This window comes from Amblyraja radiata, chromosome 37 (genome assembly GCF_010909765.2).
Source record: "Amblyraja radiata isolate CabotCenter1 chromosome 37, sAmbRad1.1.pri, whole genome shotgun sequence".
Lineage (NCBI taxonomy): Eukaryota > Metazoa > Chordata > Chondrichthyes > Rajiformes > Rajidae > Amblyraja > Amblyraja radiata.
The window spans coordinates 17,809,332-17,834,144 of NC_045992.1; the positions used below are offsets into that span (position 1 = coordinate 17,809,332).

General features: G+C 51.1%; 1 protein-coding gene across 1 annotated transcript; it reads left to right on the forward strand.

The window, feature by feature from the left end:
* The first annotated feature begins 302 nt into the window (after positions 1-302).
* LOC116966380 (bone morphogenetic protein 1-like) lies at positions 303-24,554 on the forward strand. Its single transcript, XM_033012581.1, has 7 exons — positions 303-496; positions 14,279-14,389; positions 15,418-15,555; positions 17,293-17,410; positions 20,235-20,413; positions 21,590-21,695; positions 24,398-24,554. Exons 1-7 carry the CDS (start codon positions 379-381, stop codon positions 24,552-24,554), a joined length of 927 nt encoding a protein of 308 aa, XP_032868472.1. The 5' UTR covers positions 303-378.
* Positions 24,555-24,813: the final 259 nt, after the last annotated feature.

Sequence of the window (24,813 nt, forward strand, 5' to 3'; positions counted from 1 at the left end):
TGTTGTGCCGGCTCACCTTGCCACGCCGATCCATCCCATCCCAGACCCTGTCCTGCTCTCGCTACACTGACCCGGGCCGTGCTGGGTCTCGCTGAATGTCTCGGCTTGGCCCAGGTCCCCGCCCTGGCTACACTCATTGGCCCATGCCGGACCGTGCCGGGCCGAGCGGCGCTGCCTCCTATCCCAGGACACGGTGCGGGCGATGGGCGGAGTCGCCGCTCAGTGGCGGCCCGTGAACTGACCGGGACAGTCGGGCAGCAGAGAGCTCCGTGTCCGCCCTCCCTCCCTCCCGCTCTCCGGCCCGCTCCGGACACCCTCTCTGCCCGGACGCGCACCCCACCTCTCCCGGGATAGGGAATCCCCTCTCCCCGCCCCGCGATGACCCTCCGCCGCCTCCTCGTGTCCCACCTGCTGCTGGAGCTGTGCGGCCGCTCGCTGCCCGTCGCCCCGGGGCCCGGCTCCGAAACCAGCCGCTACCTGGACCCCTGCAAGGCGGGTGAGTGCGGGGGGCGGGCGGGGAGAGGGTCCGGTGAAGAGTTTGTCCGGAATGTCCGGAGCGTGCGCTGGGGATCCTGCGGCCAGACGAGCGGGAGGTGGGTCGGGGAGGGGACAGTGATCGGGGGGGATGTTGCCGTGGGGTCGGGCGGCCGCTACCGGTCACTCGTTTGTCCGTGCCGGCCGCTCCCTCTGTGGGGCTCCGGGCGCCGGCACCGGTCAGTCACGGCCCGATCCCTCTGTCCGGCCGAACATCCCCGGACCGCCGGCGCCCGGCCCCGCCCGGTGCTCACCCCGCACCGCTCAGGGGTATGTGTAACATCACACTTTCCCGAGTATCAGAGCTGTCTAGTTTATTTAGCTTACGTTATTCAGGTTTATTCAAACAAAGATCACCAGTTGCTGCCTGGTTTTGCCGGTAACTGGGAGAGTTTGGATCGTTTACGGTGGCGCAGCGATAAAGTTGCAAAATGCAGCGCCAGAGACCCGGGTTCGATCCCGACTACAGGTGCTGTCTATATGGAGTTTGTACGTTCTCCCCGTGATCTGCGTGGGTTTTCTCCGAGAGCTTCGGTTTCCTCCACACTTGTAGGTAATGGCTTGATAAAAAATGTAAAATTGTCCAAGTTGGCGATATGTAGACTGCTCTGCCGACTACAAAATTCAGAAGGTATAGTTTAGAGTTACAGCGCAGAAAAGTCCGCGCCGACCAGCCATCACTAACACCATCCATCCTACACACACACGAGGGACAGTTTACAATTCTACCGAAGCCACGAACCTACAAACCGGATCACCCGGAGAAAACCCGCACGATCACGGGGAGAAACTCCGTACAGACAGCACCCGTGGTCAGCAACGAACCGTGCGTAGTCAGGACCTCTGGCACTGTAACTCCACCGCGGCGCCACCGTGCCGATAGACTTGTCTCTTTAAAGTAGGAGGTTGCGGGGTGATGACCTTACTGAGGTGTACAAGTGTACTGCGTGTGATATAGAGGAGACCCTGGTGAGAGCCTTATCTATAGTAGAAGAGGGGAACCCCCATTTCCTAACGAATAAGGACATCTCTGATGCCCTGGTTTGGAACACCTCATCCTGGGTCCAGATGCGGCTTAATTAGGAAAGGAAAATAGATTATGAAAGAAAACTGGCAGGGAACATAAAAACTGACTGCAAAAGTTTTTATAGATATGTGAAAAGAAAGAGATTAGTTAAAACAAATGTAGGTCCCTTGCAGTCAGAAACAGGTGAGTTGATCATGGGGAACAAGGATATGGCAGACCAACTGAATAACTACTTTGGTTCCATCTTCACTAAGGAAGACATAAATAATCTGCCAGAAATAGCAGGGGACCGCGGGTCAAAGGAGTTGGAGGAATTGAGTCAAATCCAGGTTAGTCGGGAAGTGGTGTTGGGTAAATTGAATGGATTAAAGGCCGATAAATCCCCAGGGCCAGATAGGCTACATCCCAGAGTACTTAAGGAAGTAGCTCCAGAAATAGTGGATGCATTAGTAATAATCTTTCAAAACTCTTTAGATTCTGGAGTAGTTCCTGAGAATTGGCGGGTAGCAAACGTAACCCCACTTTTTAAGAAGGGAGGGAGAGAGAAAACGGGGAATTACAGACCAGTTAGTCTAACATCGGTAGTGGGGAAACTGTTAGAGTCAGTTAATAAAGATGGGAAAGCAGCACATTTGGAAAGTGGTGAAATCATTGGACAAAGTCAGCATGGATTTACAAAAGATAAATCATGTCTGACGAATCTTATAGAATTTTTCGAGGATGTAACTAGTAGCGTGGATAGGGGAGAACCAGTGGATGTGGTGTATCTGGACTTCCAGAAGGCTTTCGACAAGGTCCCACATAAGAGATTAGTATACAAACTTAAAGCACACGGCATTGGGGGTTCAGTATTGATGTGGATAGAGAACTGGCTGGCAAACAGGAAGCAAAGAGTAGGAGTAAACGGGTCCTTTTTCACAATGGCGGGCAGTGACTAGTGGGGTACCGCAAGGCTCAGTGCTGGGACCCCAGCTATTTACAATATATATTAATGATCTGGATGAGGGAATTGAAGGCAATATCTCCAGGTTTGCGGATGACACTAAGCTGGGGGGCAGTGTTAGCTGTGAGGAGGATGCTAGGAGACAGCAAGGTGACTTGGATAGGCTGGGTGAGTGGGCAAATGTTTGGCAGATGCAGTATAATGTGGATAAATGTGAGGTTATCCATTTTGGTGGCAAAAACAGGAAAGCAGACTATTATCTAAATGGTGGCCGATTAGGAAAAGGGGAGATGCAGCGAGACCTGGGTGTCATGGTACACCAGTCATTGAAAGTAGGCATGCAGGTGCAGCAGGCAGTGAAGAAAGCGAATGGTATGTTAGCTTTCATAGCAAAAGGATTTGAGTATAGGAGCAGGGAGGTTCTACTGCAGTTGTACAGGGTCTTGGTGAGACCACACCTGGAGTATTGCGTACAGTTTTGGTCTCCAAATCTGAGGAAGGACATTATTTCCATAGAGGGAGTGCAGAGAAGGTTCACCAGACTGATTCCTGGGATGTCAGGACTGTCTTATGAAGAAAGACTGGATAGACTTGGTTTATACTCTCTAGAATTTAGGAGATTGAGAAGGGATCTTATAGAAACTTACAAAATTCTTAAGGGGTTGGACAGGCTAGATGCAGGAAGATTGTTCCCGATGTTGGGGAAGTCCAGGACAAGGGGTCACAGCTTAAGGATAAGGGGGAAATCCTTTAAAACCGAGATGAGAAAAACTTTTTTCACACAGAGAGTGGTGAATCTCTGGAACTCTCTGCCACAGAGGGTAGTTGAGGCCAGTTCATTGGCTATATTTAAGAGGGAGTTAGATGTGGCCCTTGTGGCTAAAGGGATCAGAGGGTATGGAGAGAAGGCAGGTATGGGATACTGAGTTGGATGATCAGCCATGATCATATTGAATGGCGGTGCAGACTCGAAGGGCCGAATGGCCTACTCCTGCACCTAATTTCTATGTTTAGACGGAGGAATTGGGAGTAGGGGATAGAGTCCTTACAGGAAGCAGGGTGGGAAGTAGTGTAGTCCAGATAGCCATGGGAGTCAGTGGGATTGTAGCAGATGACGGTCAGTCGTCTGTTACCTGCGATGGAGATGGTGAGGTTTAGAAATTTGAATGCCGGATGGAAGTTAGTGGTGAAATGAATAATGTCAGTGAGATCTGCATTGGTGCAGAAGGTAGCACCAATGCAGTCGTCAATGTAGCGGAGGTAGAGTTTGGGGATAGGGCCACGGTACGCCTCGAACAAGGATTTTTCGGAATTCGGAATTTTACAGAGACTTGGACAGACAGACTTTAGATATACAGCACAGAAACAGACCCTTTGGCCCATTGAGTCCATGCCGACTAGCGATAGTATGGTAGCACTATCCTACATACCAGACACATTTTACAATTTACAGAAGCCAATTAACCAATACATTTTGCATGTCTTTGGAGTGCGGACTGAGACCAGTGCACTTGGAGAAAACCCACGTAGGTCACGGGGAGAACATACAAACTCTGTACAATCAACATCCGTAGCCAGGATTGAACCCGGGTCTCTGGCGCTGTAAAGCAGCAGCAATACCACTGTGCCACCCTAATATATATGGATAGGAAGGGTTTAGAGGGCAATGGACCAAATGCAGGCAAACGGGACTAGCCCATTATGCCAACGGCTGGAATACTGAGATGGGCCGAAGGGCCTGTTTCCAACTCCATGAAGTGAAACCTGGCAGGTGATGGAAGTGTCAGTGGGGGTACACTTTGGGGATAGTGACAATAATTCTTTAAGTTTCAAGCAAGCTAGTTATGGTAAGGGGATGAAGTTGGTCCTCAAATAAAATTCCACAGTAGGAAGAAGGCTGATCAGTGGACCTGGTGAACGTAGACTGGAGCAGACACATGAGGCTAAAATAACAACTGAAATAAAAGTTAGTAAGAGTTCAGATCCAGCATGAGGGTGAAAGGCAAAGATGGCAAGATTAGAGAATCTTGGATGACAAAGAATATTGAAGATAGACACAAAATACTGGAGTAACTCAGCGGGTCAGGCAGCATCTCTGGAGAAAAAAAATCCAGCACCTGCAGTTTCTACCTGCAGAAGGATATTGAAGGTATCGAATAAGAAAAATTATCTGGGCAGAATGGAGCCTTGAAACGTCGACAGTAAGTAAGATTAAAGAGACATGTTATGGCTATATCAGGTCCAAGAGGCTAGCCAGGGGAAGGGAGTGGTGTCCAAAGGTGTTAGTCCACGTGTGGAGACAGGGGATGTGGGTGAGGTGCTATAGAATGCCTCGTTTGTATACAACAAGCAGAAGGGGCACATGGTAGAGTTGGTACGATCCTGACTGCTGTCTGTGCGGAGTTTGTACGTTCTCTCTGTGACCGCGTGGGTTTTCTCCGGATTCCTTCCACAATACTGTTCAGGGTAGGGAACGTGGAGAATGTGTGTTAGGTTGGTGTGAAGAAGGAAGTGTTAGATGTTGTGGGATGTGTACACATTGATAAATCGCCACGTTTGAATGAGGATCCGTCTCTGGTTGCTATTGGGGCCCTCGCGGATTGATTAGCACCTTCGTTGGCCACAGGTGAGGTAGCAGAAGACTGGAGAATAGTTAATGTTGTTCCTTTATTGCAGAAGAGCAGCAGGGTCTGCACAGCGGTAGAGTTGCCGCCTCACAGCGTCTGAGACCCGGGTTCGATCCTGACTACGGGTGCTGTCTGTACGCATTTTGTACGTTCTCCCCGTGACCTGCGTGGATTTTCCCCGGGTGCTCCGGTTTCCTCCCACATTCCAAAGACGTGCAGGTTTGTAGGTAAATTGGCTTTGGTAAATCATAAATTGTCCCTCGTGTGTGGGACAGTGCTAGTGTATGGGGATCACTGGTCAGCACGAACTTGGTGGGCTAAAGGACCTGTTTCTGCGCCGTATTTCTAAACTAAACTAAACACAAGCCAGCCAACTACAGGCTGATGAGCCTTGCATCAAACCTGAATGGAAACCTCTGGAGACTTTGCACCCCACCCAAGGTTTCCGTGCGGTTCCCGGAGGTTGCAGGTGGTTGCCGGAGGTTGCAGGTAGTGGAAGCAGGTAGGGAGACTGACAAAAACCTCCGGGAACCGCACGGAAACCTTGGGTGGGGTGCAAAGTCTCCAGAGGTTTCCGTTCAGGTTTCCTAAGTGGAACAGGGGCACTATTATGGATTGGATTTATGCTCATTAGAGAGGCTGGGACTGAGCAGGGATAGCCAGCATGGCTATACAGTGTGAAGGAAATTGTATCTCATGAATTTGAAGACAGGTTGGTAGATGTTTAGTTTAGAGACAGGCCCTTCGGCCCACCGAGACAACACTGACCAGCGATCCGCGCATATTATTACCGCCTTCCTACACACACGAGGGACAACTTACATTTATACCGAGCTAATTAACCTACAAATGTGTACGTCTTTGGAGTGTGGGAGAAAACCAGAGATCTCGGAGATAGGTCACGGGGAGAACGTACAAACTCCGTACAGACCGCACCCATAGTCAGGTTCAACTGAGTCCCCGGAACTGTATTGCCCCTGTCCCACTTAGGAAACCTGAACGGAAACCTCTGGAGACTTTGCGCCCCACCCAAGGTTTCCGTGCGGTTCTTGGAGGTTGCAGGTGGTTGCCGGAGGTTGCAGGTAGTGGAAGCAGGTAGGGAGACTGACAAAAACCACTGCGCCACCGTGCCGTCCATGTTGTGTATAGGGACTTTAATAAAGTACAGTATATTTAAAGGTCCTGAATGATGACTGAAGATAAAGGCACGTGGGATCCAAAGTATCCGAGTGAATTGGATCCATAATTGCCTTGGTGACAGGAGGCAGAGGGTGGGGAGGAAGGATGTTATCAGATTGAACAACATGGACCTGTGATGCACCACAGGGATTGGTTGTCATAAATATCATCTATATTTTTAAAACACCGTTGATATGAATGTATGAGGTGTGGTTAGTAAATGTTTTGGATAACAGGAAAGTAGATGGTGTTGTGGATAGTGATGAAGGTTGTGTAGGAAGGGACTGCAGATGCTGGCTGTCACCCCCTCAGCCAACAATGAACCATTCTACATTTCCTTGACCATTGCCAACTTTGATCTGACGTTTTCACACCTTTACCCTTCCATGTCTCTAGTCTCCCTCTCCTCTGGTTCTTGGTTTGAACTTTGAAGAAGGGTCTCGACCCGAAACATCACCCATTCCTTCCCTCCAGAGATGCTGCCTGTCCCGTTGAGTTACTCCAGCATTTTGTGTCTACCTTTAGTGCGGAAGGTTGTCGATGCAGTTGCAGCGGTAAAGTTGCTGCCCTTCAGCGCCAGAGACCCGGATTTGATCCTGACTATGCGTGCTGACTGTACGGAGTTTGTATGTTCTCCCCGACCGTGTTGGTTTTGTCCGGGTGCTCCGGTTCCCTCTTACACTCCAAAGATGCACTGGTTTGTAGTATGATTGACTTCTGTAAATTTTCCCTAGTATATAGGATAATGGTACTGTATGGGTGACCGCTGGTTGGAGTGGACTTGATGGGCTGAAGGGCCTGTTTCCACATGTATCTCTATGCTAAAGATGGAATTAAATCACAATGAGTGTGAGGTGATGCATGGTCCAATATGGGGAGGAGATATACAGTAAATGCTAAGTTCATAAGTCGTAGGAGCAGAATTAGGTCATTCGCCCATCAAGTCTACTCTGCCATTCAATCATGGTTGATCTACCTTTCCCTCTCAACCCCATTCTCCTGCCTTCTTCCCATAACCCTTGACACCCGTATTAATCAAGAATCTACCAATCTCCGCCTTAAAAACACGCAATGAAGGCACTGAAGAATGTTGTTCAGAGGGACCTTGGCGATCAAGTCCATAATTCACCTCAAAGTGGCCACACAAGTGGACAGGGTGGTGAAGAAAGCATAGAGCACGGATGCCTTTGTTGTTTGGGGCACAGAATATATGAGTTAGGAGATTATTGTGCGACCTTTCCCCACCCTGCCACATGTCCCCTTGTACACAATACATCCCACAAGCCCTTCCCACCCCCCCCCCCCACCTATACTCTGCTCACAACCCCCTCCCCAAAACACCCATCATCACGTCACCCCCTGATAGATGGTCTGCACAAGCTTTAAGTACTTTGTCGAGTACACCATCAGGTCCAGCGGCTTCCCTTGGGTTCCCCGACTTGAGCGTGCACCTCACTTGGTGTTCCTGGAGAGTGAGTGAACGGGAGCTTGAGGTCGGTGACTGCATGGGGCCTCTTTACCTCAAATCGAGCAAAGAACTGGTTTAGTTCCTCCGCCAGCGAGGTGTTAGCACTGTCAGTCACCGGTGTGTTGCCTTTGTAATTGGTGATTTACTGCAATCCTTGCCACACCTGCCGTGGGTTATTGTGTGTGAGATAGATGGTCCTCCACTTTTTTCTTGTAGGCCTCCTTTGCAGCTTTGATGCCTCTCCTCAGTTGTGCTCTAGCCATGCAGTATTGGGCCCTGCCACCCGATCTAAAGGCAGAGTTGCGGGTTCTCAGGAGTGACTGTACTTCACTAGTCATCCAGGGTTTTTGGTTGGGATAAACCCGGATGTGTTTATCACCAGTGACATTATCGGTGCAGTTCATTATGTAGAACAGTGCAGTTTCTGTGTATTCCTGTGAGTCCTGTTGTTCAAATATATACCATGCTGTTCGTGCAAAGCAATCCTGCAGTTGAGAGAGAGCTCCCTCAGGCCAGGTTTTTATGATCTTTATGTCCAGCTTGGTTTTCCTCCTGAGGGGAGTATACGCTGGGATGAGGAGCAGTGAGAGATGGTCTGACAGGCCCAATTGTGGGAGATGTACTGTTCCATGGGCATGTCCTTGGCATGCAAATTATGCAACCTCGTGGTTGCGTTGAGGCGCACGGGCATCATGTGGCCGCATGGGGCCGGTCCCACTGAGAAGTGCGGAGGGGTATGGAGTTGTGTGTGACTCCGAAATTTTTGTAGTGAACAAAATCTTTGCGCGCCAACGGCCAAAGTGGGACAGGCCCAGGACCCTGGCACGATGCAACATCTCACCTCCAACAGCAGCAGAAGCAGGCAAACGATCGCCGAGCTCGGCCTGGGGCTCACGGCCGTTGTGCTCCGGATCCGCCCCCACTTCTACTCCCAGAGCGGGGCCAAGAAAATTGAAGATGGACACAAAATGCAGGAGTAACTCAGCGGGACCGGCAGCATCTCTGGAGAGAAGCAATGGATGACGTTTCGGGTCAAATCCTTCTTTTCAGACTGAAGAAGAGTCTTGACACGAAACGCCACACATTGCTTCTCTCCAGAGATGCTGCCGGTCCCACTGAGTTACTCCAGCTTTGTGTCCATCTTCAAATGACATCACGCGCTCCAGACGGCTGTGCGTATGCATGTAATCGCGCCCGACCTTTGCGGAACCATCGCGGCTCAACGCGACCACGAGGTCGCGTAATTTGCGTGCCAAGGACACGTAAGTGGGACAGGCCCTTTAGTTGCAGTAGACGTGATCCAGTGTGTTTTTCCCCCTGGTGGGACACTGTTCGTATTGTACAAATTTTGGAAGCGCTGACTTTAAACATGCTTGGTTGAAATCCCCCGCAACAATGTAGACTCCCTCAGGATGAGCCTGCTGTTGTTTGTTTATGGTGTCATGCAGATGGGCAGGAGCTGTGCTAACGTTAGCATCTGGTGGAATATAGACAGCTGTCATCATCACTAGTGAACTCTCTAGGCAAATGGAAGGGTGTGCAAGTGACAGTCATTACCTCCAGGTGAGGAGAGCAATGGGTGTATTTGATCTTACTGTTTGTACACCAGTCATTATGTACATCGATGCAAAGACCACTTCCTCTGTTCTTACCGGCGTCTTACTGGAGTTCTTATCAGAGTCACCGCTTCTGTCTTGGTGATGGGTGGTAGCATCCGAGATCAGCGTTTCTGTTGTGGTCTATCTTTCCCCATCTCTCCATCTTCTCCAGAGATGCTGCTTGACCTGCTGAGTTACTCCATCACTTTGTGTCCTTTAATATATTAACCAGCATCTGCAGTTATCACCTCTTCCATAGCCAACAATGGGCCGTTGTGGGTTCATAAATTCTTAGAGCAGATTTAGGCCATTCGGCCCATCAAGTTTACTCCGCCATTCAATCATGGCTGACCTTTTTCCCTCTCAACCCATTCTCCTGCCTTCTCCTCATAACCCCTGACACAATTACATCAAAAATCTGTCAATCTCTGCTGTAGAAATATCCATAGATAGACTCCACAGCCTCCTATGGCAATGAATTCCACAGGTTCACCGCCCTCTGAGAAAATTAATTCCTCCTCATCTCCTTTCTGCCAAAGTCCCATGTCATGACTTCCTGACTCTTCCACTCAATGCCCTGTATTTTACTTCGGAGTCACGTGAGTGACTACGTGAAGAACCCGTCCAGCATGCATGCGCGGCATGAGCATTCACGCAGATGCAACAGCGACGAACGGGAGTACGGGCGCTCCCGCTACAAGCCTGAAGGAACGGACCGTTAGGTAAGTACTTACCCACAGGTTCAAATTCACTACTTTGCTCCTCTTTGTTGCTCCAGGGGAACTGGAGACAGCAAAGCAGCAGAGGGGAAACGGCCCCCGTTCCTCCAGTCTAGTTTCCCTCCAGTCCGCTAACAGCTGTCTGACCAACAGCAGCGGACTGGAGGGAAACTAAAAAAACGGCCGGTAACCCCTGCATACTCCCGACAAGGAGACTCGCCGCCCGAGAACCGCAGAAATGCCACCCAAAAATGGCAGGCAGCCTCTAGAGCAAAGTCAGCAACCAAACCTCAGGCTGGAGACAGACACGCAAGATGGAACCGGCACTTCAAACTACCGCCCGAGAGCAAGTAAGTGTTTGTTCTCCAAGCCTAGAGTAAGGTCATGGAGCCAAAAACTCCAGTCGACGTCGACACCATCCACAACTATTGACTATCTGGTATTCAATTAACTCTATCCACTCATCTATAACATTGACATGAGGAGAGTCAGCGTTTGGCACAACCTGTAACAATTAATCGTAACAATCAACCAACCATTCAACAAGTGGCTAGAGTAATTGGGAATTAGTAGCAGCATTACCTGCTACTTAACGAACCTTTCCATTAGAGCGAAGGTGCTAGTGTTTAAACTAAATACCCATACCCAGAACATGGTGGCAAATGGACTAATCTGGAGTCGTCATCACTATAGACACTGGGCATAAAACCTAGTTGGAAATATTGAGTACGTTCTATTGGTAAAAGCATATTATTCAGTAGTGCACCATTTTGCATGTTCGTTTATAAATTAACAACATCACAGTGGTGGCATATACCAAACCACTTGGGCAGAATAAAATCGATATCATGTGACAATTTATTTAACAATTGGTAACCGTATGTCGTCAAACATATTCGACCATCAGCAAACTTACCTACCAGGTGAGCTAAATACTGTAAACAGACATATTAAACCAAAGTATTTGTTGAAATTACAAAGCAATATGGAACACCAGATATCGATTTCCCTGTATTTCAATTGAATCACTACGTACCGATGTATGTCGCTTGAAACCAAACTTTGAGGCAGCGGCAATGAATACATTCCCGCTGAACCAGGGGGGGGGGGGATCTAATCTCTATGTTCTCTCCCCTTTTTTCCTACCTCATCAGTCAGGTACTACAGCCTCATCAGTCGGGTACTACGCAAACCCACAGTCATGGTTCCTAGTGGTCCTCGACATGGTCATCAAAACCCTAATGATTTCCCAATAGCCCAGACTTATCAACTCACCCAGTTTCAGGCATAAGCCACCCATGCCACGATAAATTAAACTACTGGATTGCAGATTTGAAAAGACCATTACCGGGCCTGTGTTGCAGAATTGGGAAGGCCACTGCTGGGCCTGGATTGTCAAATAGCACTATCGACACGATGATAGCATCCCATCGCATATCCACTAGGGAACATACTTGGCGAACATCAAGAAGTGGGAAGATACTATTCAAATACAGGAACTACATATTCAACCACAACTAAACCTGTACTGGAGTTCCTGGCAGGTCTTCACCACAATGAAGGACTCAGCTACAGCGCCATCAACACAGCCAGAAGTGCTCTGTCAGCCTACTTAACTCGGGCACCAGGACAACAGGCCATAGGGTACCACCCACTGGTGATCTAGGAGAGGCATATTCAACTCTAATCCCCCAGACCTAGGTACACACAAATCTGGGATGTCAGTGTGGACCTGACGTACCTTAGGGGATGGCCACCAGCCAGGTCCCTCACCCTGGAACAGCCCACCCTGAAGACGGTCATGCTGATGGCCTTGTATCAGCACAAAGAGTCCCGTTCCTCCATCTACTACGATTGGACAATATGGTTTACTAGACCGTGTTACATTTACCATTAGGGGCTGGTCAAACAGAGCAGACCAGGAACATCAGGTCTAGTCATGGAATTCCAGGCATACCCACCTGAACCACGGTTATGTGTCATGACCCACATTGAACTACATCGACACAATAAGTAATCCTCGAGGGAGAGAAAAAGCCTTATGAGTCAGCCACAAGAAACCTTATGGTCGGGTGACGAGCCAAACTATCTCAAGTGGCTCAAGCAGGTACTGGGAGTTACTGGAGTACATACTAACGTGTATAAATCTTACTCCACTAGGGCAGCATCCACATCAGTGACTAAGGGGATGGACGTGCCTATGGACCACATCCTGGCTACAGCGGGGTGGTCTAGGGAGTATACGTTCCAAACATTTATAACAAGCCGCTGGCAGAACCTGTATCGTTTGCAGAAAAAGTATTAGAATCTGCAAAAAATATATAATTTAAAACCGGGGGAGCATTTTGGTCTTGTTATTGTTAATAACACCATTATTGTTTTACAAACAGATTCATGGTTGATTACGATAACATACTTCCTCCCTCGAATGACTTCGGCATCGCGTGAAGTATGAACTGTTACACGGTTTGAAATCACAGAGCTTTAAAATCTTCACGTAGTCACTCACGTGACTCCGAAGTAAAATAGTAAGATTAAACGAGAACTTACCAGTTCGAAGTTTGATCGGTATTTTATGAGGAGTTACGATGAGGGATTACGTGCCCTCCGCTCCCACCCTCAATAATAGAGATCAACTGGTATCTAAGCTCTGCTTTTCTTTACTATATTTATTTCAATTACTGTGTCTTTCTGTGATTCCACACCGCTGCTTTGAAGTATGTCGCGCATGCGTGCTGGACGGGTTCTTCACGTAATCCCTCATCGTAACTCCTCATAAAATACAGATCAAACTTCAAACTGGTAAGTTCTCGTTTAATCTTACTATTATTTACCACTCGATCCATTTGTCTTGCCACTTTCTGTCTGTGTGGAGTTTGCACGTTTTCCAGTTTTTACTCCCACATCCTCTGAACAAGGGAGAGGTGGTGTTGACAGTTTCCAAGGCAGTGCTGAGGGGAGGAGGTGGGTGGGGTGTAAGACAAAAGGCAGTGGGAAGGGAAGTTGAGATGAGGAGCTGGACTGCTGACCGTTCATTAGCGATGTAATTTAAAGTAAACGGGGTGAGAACGGTACCTAAACATGGTAATGGGAAGTGATGAGAGATCAGTTCACCTGAAGCTGGAGAATTCAATGTTCATTCCTGACGTTGCTGAGAGACCAGATGGAAAGGAAAGTGGTTTAGTCGTTGTGATACAGTGGGAAACAGGCCCTTCAGCCCACTTGCCCACACTGACCAACACGTTCCATCTATACTAGCCCACCTGCCTGTGTTTGGCCCATGTCCCTCCAAACCTGTCCTATCCATGTACCTGTCTAACCACTTCTTAACTGTTGAGATAGTCCCTGCCTCAACTACCTCCTCTGGCAGCTCGTTACTCCCATACTCCCACCACTCAGATTTTTCACACATCTGAGAGGTGTGAAAAGTTTACCCCTCAGATTCCTATTAAATCTTTCACCTTAAATCTATGTCCTCAGATCCTCGATTCAGCTGCTCTGGGCAAGAGAGTCTGTGCGCTTACCTTAATTATCCCCCTCATGATCTTATACCTCTATAAGATCATTCCTCATCCTCCTGCGCTCCAAGGATTAAAGTTCAGCCACCTGTTCAACCACTCAGGGCCTTGAGTTCTGGCAACATAAGGTCAAGTGACAGGAATAGAATTAGGTCATTTGGCCCATCAAATTTACTCTGCCATTCAAGGAAATTCACATTAGTCAGGGAATGGTGTTGAGTGGACTGATGGGACTGAAGGCTGATAAATCCCCAGGGCCTGATGGTCGGCATCCCAGGGTACTCAAAGAGCTGGCTCTAGAAATCGTTGATGTCTTGGAGTCTCACCCCGGTCACTCACTCATATCCGTAAACGCAGAACTGCGCGCAATACTGCAAATGCGGCGTGGCCAAAGTCAAATGAATGGACACAAGGAACTGCAGATGCTGGATTACAAAGAAAAGTCACAATGTGATGGGATTAAATAGGTTTAGAGGGAAACGAGTCAAAAGTGGGACTGGTTTAGATGGGGCATGTTGGTCGGCATGGGCAGGTTGGGCTGAAGGGCCTGTTTCTGTGGTGTATGACTCTGACTTTATAGTTGGTCCTCACCCTCCATTGTGGTACACATTGCTGTGCAGCCCAGTGCTGGGAAAGCCCACTCATTAATACTTCTGTTTTACCAGTGGCTTTCTGGGGAGATATTGCTCTGGATGAAGAGGATCTGAAATATTTCCATAGCGATGGAAGCACAGATTTGACGGGACAGGGAATGGACAGGAGCGGCCACACCTCGGGTAAGTATCGCTACGCTGGAGACTGCGGTGGTGGCTGGTGTGTGGGAGGGAGTGGGTGTGGGGTAGGGGGGGTGCGGGGGAGGGGGAGGTGCGGGGGAGGGGGGGGGGCGGGGGTGGGGGGTGGGTGGGTGGGGGTGGGGGAGGGGTTGGTGTGTGGGAGGGGGGTGGTGGGGGAGGGGTAGGTGTGGGGGTGGGGGTGTGGGGAAGAGGGAGGGAGTGGGTGTGGGGTAGGGGGGGTGCGGGGGAGGGGGGTGAGGGGGAGGTGCGGGGAAGGGGGTGGGGGTGGGGGTGTGGGGGTGGGGGAGGGGTTGGTGTGTGGGAGGGGGAGGGGGAGGTGGGGTGAACTCTGCTCACCCCGCACCTTCAGCTTTCGGCCTCACGCAGCTGATCCCGGTTCCACTCCGGCTTCACTCAGAGGCTTCCGGTTCAACTCAGCAGCTTCCAGCTGGTCGCCGCAGAAGTAGCCCGCACGCTGCACACTCTCGTGAGCCGCTGACTCTCCGTGAGCCGCTCAACACACTCCGCCCCTTCAGCTTTTTATTCTCCTCGCCGCGTTATTGACAGCGGGTTCCGGAAGGGACGGTTTTTACGATTTTTAAACCTTCATAAATGTTGTACTATTTTACCAATTGAACCTGGGTCTCCGGTTTAGTTTAGTTTAGAGATACAGCACGGAAACAGGTCCTTCGGCCCACCAAGTCCGCACCGACCACCGATCCCCGCACATTAACACTACCCTACACACACTAGGGACAATTTTACACATACACCAAGCCAATTAACTTACAAACCTCTTTGGAGTGTGGGAGGAAACCGAAGATCTCGGAGAAACCCCATGAGGTCATGGGGAGAACGTACAAACTCCATACAGACAGCACCCGTAGTCAGGATCGTACCCAGGTCTCCGGCACTGCAAGCGCTGTAAGGCAGCGACTCTACCGCTGCGCCACCGTGCCACAGAGATGGTGCAAGTGTTGTATAATGGGGATGGTGCCCGCTGTAATGTCACTGTTCCCTTGTCTTTGCAGGTAGCCCCGTCATCGGGAGAGAGAAGAGTGGGCAAGCGGGAGCTTCCCGGAGCAGAGTGGAGCGAGCCGCGACCTCGAGGGCAGAACGGATCTGGCCTGAGGGAGTCATTCCCTACGTCATAGGAGGGAACTTCACTGGTCAGTGTGAGTCTGAAAGTGGGGGCAAACATTCACTGTACATAATGTGTAGGAAGGAACTGCAGATGCTGGTATAAATCGAAGATAGACACAAAATGCTGGAGTAACTCAGCAGGATGGGCAGTATCACTGGAGACCCTCTGAGGAAGGGTCTCGACCTGAAACATCACCCATTCCTTCTCTCCGGAGATGCTGCCTGACCCGCTGAGTTTTTCGAGCATTTTGTATCTATCTTCACTGTACATATCTGTTTTAGACTATAGAGATACAGCGTGGAAACAGGCCCTTCAGCCCACCTAGTCCATGTCGAGCAGCGATCTCCCCTTCTACTTCTGCCACTGGCCAAGGTCCCAAAGGCTCCTGTCCACAATTCTACAGCTCTAGAGGACTTTGGTTAGTCTGCCTTTGGAGTATTGCGTGCAGTTCTGGTCACCCCATTAGAGGAACGATGCGGAAGCTTTGGAGAGGGTGCAGAGGAGATTTACATAAATGTTGCATGGATTGAAGCATTTCAGCTACAGGGAGAGATGAGACGGACAGATTGATTTATCTGGAACGTCAGAGGCTGAGGGAGGACTAGATAGAAGTATCTAAAATTAGTAGAAGCATCGATAGAGTGGACACAGAACCTTATCCCAAGGTGGAAATGTCCAACAATAGAGTGCACAGCTACGTATAAGGTGAGAGGGGGAATGTTTAATGGAGATGTGTGGGGCAAGGTGTTTTACACAGAGGGTGGTGAGAACCTGGAATGTGCTGCCGGGGGTGGTGGTGGAGGCAGATACGATAGTGGCGTTTAAGAGGCTTTCAGATAGGCATGATGAACAGCGATGGGCAAGTGGGCATTAGCTGGCAGAGGGATGTGAAACTACTGGGGCATGGGTGGGGAGGTTTAGATGGGATCTAAGGGGAAGGGTTTAGTTTACAGAGATGATTGAGACGTGGAACACGCTGCCAGAGTCTGCAGCAAACACTACATTTAAGAGACACTTATGGTGATAAGAGTCATTGTACAGTCATACAGCAGGGGAGAAGGCCCTTCGGCCCATGCTGTCCATGCTGACCAAGATAGGCAAGGCATAGCAGGATACGGACCCAGTGTGGGCAAATGGTATCAGTGTGGATGGGCAAGCATATTGGCATGGGCCCACTGTAGGGCCTGTTTCAGTGCTGTACCTCTCACACAGTGAGTTAACCACTTGGATGTGAATGTAGAAGGTGTGTATGGAGTTTCCACATTCTCCCTGTGGCCTGCGTGGGTTTTCTCCGGGTGCTTCGGTTTCCCTCCACATTCCAAAGACATACACGTTTGTGGGCTGGTGCTGGTTTATAACAAAGATAGACACAAAGTGCTGGAGTTACTCAGCGGGTCAGGCAGCATCTCTGGAGAAAAAGGATGTTTCGGGTTTGATGCAGGGTCCTGACCTCAAACATCACCCATCCTTTTTCTCCCCAGATGCTGCTTGAACTGCTGAGTTACTCAAGCACTTTATGTCTATCCCAGGTGTGTAGGTTAATTGACTTCTACGAACTGTCCCTCGTGAGTAGGCAGAACTAGTGTACAAGGTGATCGTTGGTCAGTGCGGACTAGGTGGGCTGAAGGGCCTGTTTCCATGCTGTATCTCTAAACAAAACTAAGACTCTAACATGGGGAGGATTGTGCAAATGATTCTTGTTGTACGTTCTGTGTGTTGTGAGTGACCCGACTAAGCCAGCTCTATGTTTGGGATGATGCAGGAACGCAGCGAGCCATATTTAAACAAGCCATGAGGCACTGGGAGAGGTACACCTGCATCACCTTTGTGGAGCGATTGGCCGAGGACAGCTTCATTGTCTTTACCTACCGACCGTGTGGGTGAGTGACGGGCGAGTGAGAGTGGGAACACAAGAGGGGAACACCGTGGGATCACCCCGGTACTCTGTCTGACTCCATGACTCTATTTTGGAGGGATATGGGCCAAACGTGGACAGGTGGGACTAGTGTCGCTAGGACATGTTGGCCGGTCTGGGCAGGTTGGGCCGAAGGGCCTGTTTCCACACTGTGTGACTCTATGACTATACTCATATTTCATATGTTGTAAGAGCAGAATTAGGCTGTTTGGCCCATCGTCTACTCCGCCATTCAATCCTGGCTGATCTGTCTTTCCCTCTCAACCCCATTCATCTGCCTTCTCCCCATAAGGCCTCACACCCGAACCAATCAAGAAAGTACCGAAAGGGGAGAATACGTGTTCGGCACGGACTAGAAGGGCCGAGATGGCCTGTTTCCGTGCTGTAATTGTTATATGGTCATATGGTTGTATGGTTATATGGATGTGGAGAAGATGTTTCCACTAGTGGGAGAGTCTAGGACCAGAGGGCACAGCCTCAGAATAAAAGGATGTACCTATAGAAAGGAGATCATCACTTGAACATGAGCAGTGCGACCCCCTCACTTTCTGCCCCACTTGCCAATAACGTCATTGGGAGTGAACCTTGCCCATCCTGCCCGGGGGCACTGGTCACCCAGGTACTTACATTGAGCGTGGCACCACGCTGGGCCCACTGTTGTATCTCCCACACGGCACCACCCACAGTGAACCACAGGTCACGGAGGGGTCACAGATCACAGTGCCAGGGTCAGGGTGAGGGTCACAGATAAGGGACCTGGGGTCATGGAGGGGTCACATATCACAGTGCCGGGGTCAGGGTGGGGTCACAGATAAGGGACCTGGGGTCATGGAGGGGTCACAGGTCAGGATGCTGGGGTCAGGGAGGGGTCACAGATTACAGTGCCGGGGTCAAGGAATGCTGGTGTGGGGGGTGGGGGGGCCACGGTGGGCAGAGGTGGGTGGGTGATGGAGGGATACTGGTGGGGCATGGGTGGGTACCGGCAGGGGGCTGTTGTGGGGCAGGTGGGCTGAGGTGGGGAAGGTGGGCTGGGGTGGGGCAGGTGGGCTGGGATGGGGGCAGGTGGGATGGGGTGGGGCAGGTGGGCTGGGATGGGGGCAGGTGGGATGGGGTGGGGCAGGTGGGCTGGGGTGGGGCAGGTGGGCTTGGGTGCGGGGGATTGGCGGGGTAGTGGGGGATTGCTGTCTGATGGAAGGATACTGTTTTTTCAAAGATAAATGTTTTTCAAAGATCAATTATTTACAATAATATGTAGAATACAAACACACCCAACTCCATAATACAAGTAAAACAAATATACTGACCTGAGATAACTATTTCCCCATCTTTATAAAGGATACATTCCACCCTCCCCCCCCCCCCCCCCCTCCGCGGTGCCCAGTGGTCCCGGAAATCCCCCAGGGTGCCCGTGGACTGCGCGTGTTCCCTCTCTAACACCACCCGGGCACGGACGTAACCCCGGAAAAGGGGCAGGCAGCCGGCTCGGGTAGAGCCCTCTTCCGCCTGGCGCCATGACCCGCGGATGGCCAGCTTGGCCAGGCCCAGGAGCAACCCAACCAGGACATCTTCAGCCCTACCCGTTCCCCAATGCACAGGGTGCCCAAAGATGAGGATGGTGGGTGAGAAGTGCAGCCAGAAGGCAAGGAGCAGCCCCTTTAGGTATTCAAACAGTGGCTGCAGCCTCACGCACTCCATGTACACGTGGTACACAGACTCTTCCAGCCCGCAACAGTGGCAGGCGGCTGGCGAGTCTGTGAACCGCGAGAGAAGCAGGTTGCAGGGAACACCTCGGTGCAATACCCTCCACCCCAGGTCCCCAATGTAGAGGGGGAGAATCCCCACCGGGGGCCCCCCTCGCGGCCGGAAGGCTACACCGACCGCCACTTGGGGTCCGGACAGTGGGCCAGGGCGAGGAAGTGCAGGGTTTGGAGGAGGAGCCCGTACAGGACATGCCTCCCTGCGTATGAGATGGAGAGGGTTTGACGGCACTGGTTGTGTGGGACCGGCTACCGGGGTGGATTACGGCGCCTGGGTCCGATGAGTACTTCCGGCTGAGCGGGGGTTTGCTCAACTACAGGTACTCCTCACGTTCGAGCCCCCCCGACAACCGGTTGGGTGGGACAAGGACCGGCTGCTCTCACGCCTGGCCCGTCACCCTCCGCCGGCGGAGGGGGGGCCCAGTCGACAGCAACCAGCTTCCAGACTCTCAGAAGGTCCTGGTAGGCTGGGCATCCTCTGCATGACTGACGCCCACCACCATTATCCGCGTACCTCCTTGAAGGTAGCGGTCCCGTTTGAAAAGGTGCGTCACCAGCCCGTGCCATCTGGGAGGATGCCTGGAGTACAGGGGCGGAGGCGGAGATACACCAGCTGGGTGCAAATGCACACCAGCAACTGACCGCCCTCCTCGATCGGGAGACTCAGGACCGCTGCATTACCCAGCGCTTTCCGTTGCCCCAGAAGAAGGTCACAACTTCCTCTGGATGATCCTAGCAAAGGTGGCCAAGGTGGTCAAGCAGAGCATGGATGGAGGCCACCAGTTGGTTAATGGCCAACACCCTGCCCTGGTAGGAAAGCACCCTGAGGAGACCCGACCAGCGCCCCAGCCGGGCCACGACTTTAGTTTCTAGGTCCTGCCAGTTCACTGGCCTGGTCTCTGCAGTGGGACTCGGGTAGAGGAGGTGCGTGGTGACGGTGTGGGTGGGGTGGGATGTGTGGGGTGACAGAGTGTGCTGTGGGACGGGTACCTGCCCTGCCCCCTGGTTGACCCCCTCCACCTCTGTACCCAGATGCTGTTCCTACGTGGGCCGGCGCGGGGGGGGGCCACAGGCCATCTCCATCGGCAAAAACTGCGACAAGTTTGGCATCGTGGTGCACGAGCTGGGTCACGTGATCGGCTTCTGGCATGAACACACCCGGCCCGACCGGGACGGTCACGTCAACATCATCCGGGGCAACATCCAGCCAGGTAACCCCCTGTACCGTGCACTGTGTACCGTGTAACCCACTGCCCCCCTCTTTGTCCCACTCCCACTCCCATGTCAGTATCATCCGGGATAACATGCAACCAGGCACCCTGTACCCCCGTACGCCCGTACCATGTACCCCTTTACTCCCACTCCCCATCCCCCAGCTCCCCGATCCCCACGCCCCCCACACACATCAGCATCCACCTGGACAACCTGCAGCTAGGTACCCTGTACCCCTGTACCCCCCTCCGTGTGTCCCACTGCCCACCCCCTCTCTCCACCCCCATTCCACCACCCCCACTAGGCACCCCTGCACCCAAACTATGAGCCAGCTTGGTGGGACAATGTCTCAGGTGATTTTACAAGACCCCAGAAAGTGAGCAAACAGCTTCACTGAATAATATTTCCCCATTATTATGTTTAGCAGAATGAGGGGGGACCTCATTGAAACTTACTGAAGAGTAAAAGGCCTGGGTTGAGTGGATGTGGGGAGGATGTTTCCACTAGTGGGAGAGCCTAGGACCAGAGGTCGTAGCCTCAGAATTAAAGGAGGAATTTCTTCAGTCAGGGAGTGAATCAGTGGCATTCATTGCCACAGGAGGCTGTGGAGGCCAATGGATATATTTAAGGCAGAGATAGATACTTGATTAGTGCGGGTGTGAGGGGTTATGGGGGGGAAGGCAGGAGAATGGGGTTGAGAGGGAAAGGTAGATCAACCATGATTGAATGGCGGGGTAGATTTGATGGGCCGAATGGCCTAATTCTGCTCTCATCATTTGTGAACACGAACGTTACTAAGCGTGCGTGCGCGTGCAGTTCCCAGTGACAGCTTTACTTTAGTTTAGAGAAGCAGCGTGGAAACAGGCCCTTTGGCCCACCATGTCTGCACCAACCAGCAATCCCCGCACATTAACACCATCTACACTTGGGACAATTTACAATTTTACTGAGCCAATTATCCTACAAACCATACGTCTTTGAAGAGTGGGAGGAAACCAGAGCACCCGGTGAAAACCCACGCAGGTCATGGGGAAAGCGTACAAACTCCGTACAGACAGCACCCACAGTCAGGATGGAACCCAGGTCTCTGGCGCTGTGAGGCAGCAACTCTACCGCTGCGCCACCGAGCCGCCCCTCTCTGAGCTACAGTAACGCCGTGTGTTGTTGTGTCGTAGGGCAGGAATATAACTTCCTGAAGATGGAGCCGGCAGAAGTGAACTCCCTGGGAGACATCTATGACTTTGACAGCATCATGCACTACGCCAGGAACACCTTCTCCAGGTTGGGCGCCAAGGTTGCCGGGAACTCGTCTTTCACACCTTCTCTCAACTGTAACAAGGCCCCAGACGTCTCTGGAGGTCTCATCCCCCCCTCCTGGTCCACTCTGTCCCAATGGCCCAGACCCAATCCCACCAGTCCCACCCATAGTTGTGGAGCTCCACACACCCCCACTGAAGTAGCCCTCACCCCTGGCTTAGTTTTAAGGCGTAGTTCAGTGGACCGTCTGGATGTCCTGTACCCCTCCCTAAAGGAGAGGCATGGTGGCGCAGCGGCAGAGTTGCTGCCTCACAGCACCAGAGACCCATGTTCTTTCCTGACTGTCTGTGTGGAGTCTGTATATTCTCCCCGTGGCTTGCATGGGTTTTCTCCGGGTGCTCCGGTTTCCTCCCACACTCCAAAGACGGACAGATTTGTAGGTTAATTGGCTTAATTGAATTGTAAATTGACCCTAGTGTGTACGATGGTGTTAATGTGCGGGGATCTCAGGTTGGCGTGGACTTGATGGGCTGAAGGGCCTGTTTCCATGTTGTATCTTTGGACTAAACTGCGATGGTTCAGTTCCATAGCAACGCTGCTTGTAATTTGTTGGGTGTAGAGCGTTGCAAGGAAAACATACTCCCCAGATCGTAACTACTGAGGGAAAATACAGGGAACTATATTCTTTGGATAGACACGGGCTGATTAGGGACAGTCAGCATAATTTCGTACATGGGAGATCGTGTCTTACGGATCTGATTAAGTGTTTTTGCGGAGGTCACCAAAAAGATTGACGTGGGCAAAGCCATAGACTTTATCTATATGGGCATCAGCAAGGCATTCAACAAGGTTCCACATGGTAGGCTGCTCTGGAAGGTTAGATCACATGGGATTCAAGGAGAGATAGCTGAATGGATAGCAAATTGGCTCCATGGAAGGAAGCAGAGGGTGATGGTGGAAGGTTGCTTCTCAGACTGGAGACTGCCACAAGACTGGAGGGTGGCTAATGTTGTGCCTCTATTTGAGAAGGGCTGCGAGGCTAGGTCTGGAAACTATAGACCAGTGAGTCTTATATCTGTGGTAGGTCTTTCCAAATTCTTATCCCTCAGAAACCTCCCACAGTCAAAACCTTTATCCAAGGTGGAATGATAAAATACTAGACAGCATAGATTTGGTCCCCCAAACACTCGATTGAATGTACAGGTTGTCCATAAGTTATGGAGGTTAGTTTAGAGATACAGCACGGAAACAGGCCCTTCGCCCAACTTGCCCATGCCGACCAATATGCCCCATCTGCACTAGTCCAAGCTCCCCACGTTGGGCCCATATCCCTCTGAACGTTTTCCTATCCGTTTACCTGTCCAAATGTTGCTAATGTACAGGGTGACCGCTGGTCAGCGTGGACTAGATGGGCCAAGAGCTCTCTCTCTCTCTCTCTACCTCCCCCACACACACACACTACAAAACATCGCGGCCCAGTGCCATCTGTGAAGCTGCTCCTCTCCAAAGTCCAAGATGATTTTCTAATTTGGGCTCCCCCCCCCATCAGAGGATAGAGTTTCTCCCACCTTCCTGTTCAATCCCTTTCAATGTTTATAAGCGACACGGTGGCGCAGCTGTCTCACTGCACCAGAGACTTCGGTTCGATCCCGACCTCAGGTACTGTCTGTGTGGAGTTTGCACGTTCTCCCTGTCACCGTGTGGGTTTCTTCCAGATTCCTTCCACGTTACAAAGACGTATGGGCTTGTAGGTTAATTTGCCCTCTGTAAATTGCCCCTAGTGTGTAAGGAGTGAATGTACAACTTGCCCACACCGACCAACATGCCCCATCTACACCAACCCCAATACCTGCGTTTGGCCCATATCCCTCTAAACCTGTCCTATCCATGTACCTGTCTGAATGTTCCTTAAACATTGTGCTTCAACGACCTCATCAGCCAGTTCGTTCCATACACCCACCACCCTCAGGTTCCTAAATCTTTCACACCTCACCTTAAACCAATGTCCGCTGGTCCTTGATTCCCTCTACTCTGGGCAAGAAGGTGCATCTACCTGATCTATTCCTCTCATGATTTTATACACCTCTATAAGATTACCCCTCATCTTCCTGCACTCCAAGGAATAGAGAAGCAGCCAGCTCAACCTCTCCCTGTCGCTCAGACCTTCGAGTCCTGGCAACATCCTCGTAAATCTTTGTACCCTCTGCAGCTTGCCAACATCTTTCCTACAGCAGGGTGGCTAAACTGTTAATTGGTGTGTGAACCAGAATGTGCCTGGCAGTGAGCTAGTCAGGGTCGGGCCATTCACACCAAAGACATTGGTAGTCGTGGCAGAGTGGTTAAGGTGCTGGACATAAAGCCATTGGGGATTGCTGGTTTATGCTGGTTTACACGAAGATAGACACAAAATGCTGTAGTAACTTAGCGGCTCAGATAGTATCTCCAATTACACATACACGCTGGTTATTCCAGGCAGACCTGCAGGTCCCGTAGTTTTTTTAGTTTCGTTTAGAGATACAACACGGAAACGGACCGAGTCCACGCTGACCATCGATCCCCGTACACTAGCACCATCCTACACACCAGGACATCTCACTCAGTTCTCCAGCCACTTCCTTCATTAACACTTACACACTTCATTGATCTACAGCCTTCCACAGCCACTGTGTGTCTCCTGGTGCTGACATTGCCGTGTTCACAGCTGGTGCCCTGCGTTCATTCCACAGGGGCGTTTTCTTGGACACCATCCTCCCACGGAGAGATGACCAAGGCTTGAGACCAACCATTGGGCAGAGAGTGAAGCTGAGTGAAGGGGACATCAGCCAAGCCAAGAAGCTGTACCGTTGCCCAGGTAACCCCTGGCCCTATACCATTGCACTTTAACCCCTGACCCTTTACCGTTGCCCTTTAACCCCTGACCCTGTACCATTGCCCATTACCTCCGGGGGTGGCACGGTGGCGCAGTGGTACAGTTGCTGCCTCACAGCGCCAGAGACCCGGGTTCTATACTGACTACGGGTGCTGTCTGTATGGAGTTTGTACGTTCTCCCTGTGACATTGTGGGTTTACTCCCACATTCCAAAGATGTACAGGTTTGAAGATTAATTGGCTTCCGTAAAATGGTAAATGGTAAATGTCCTAG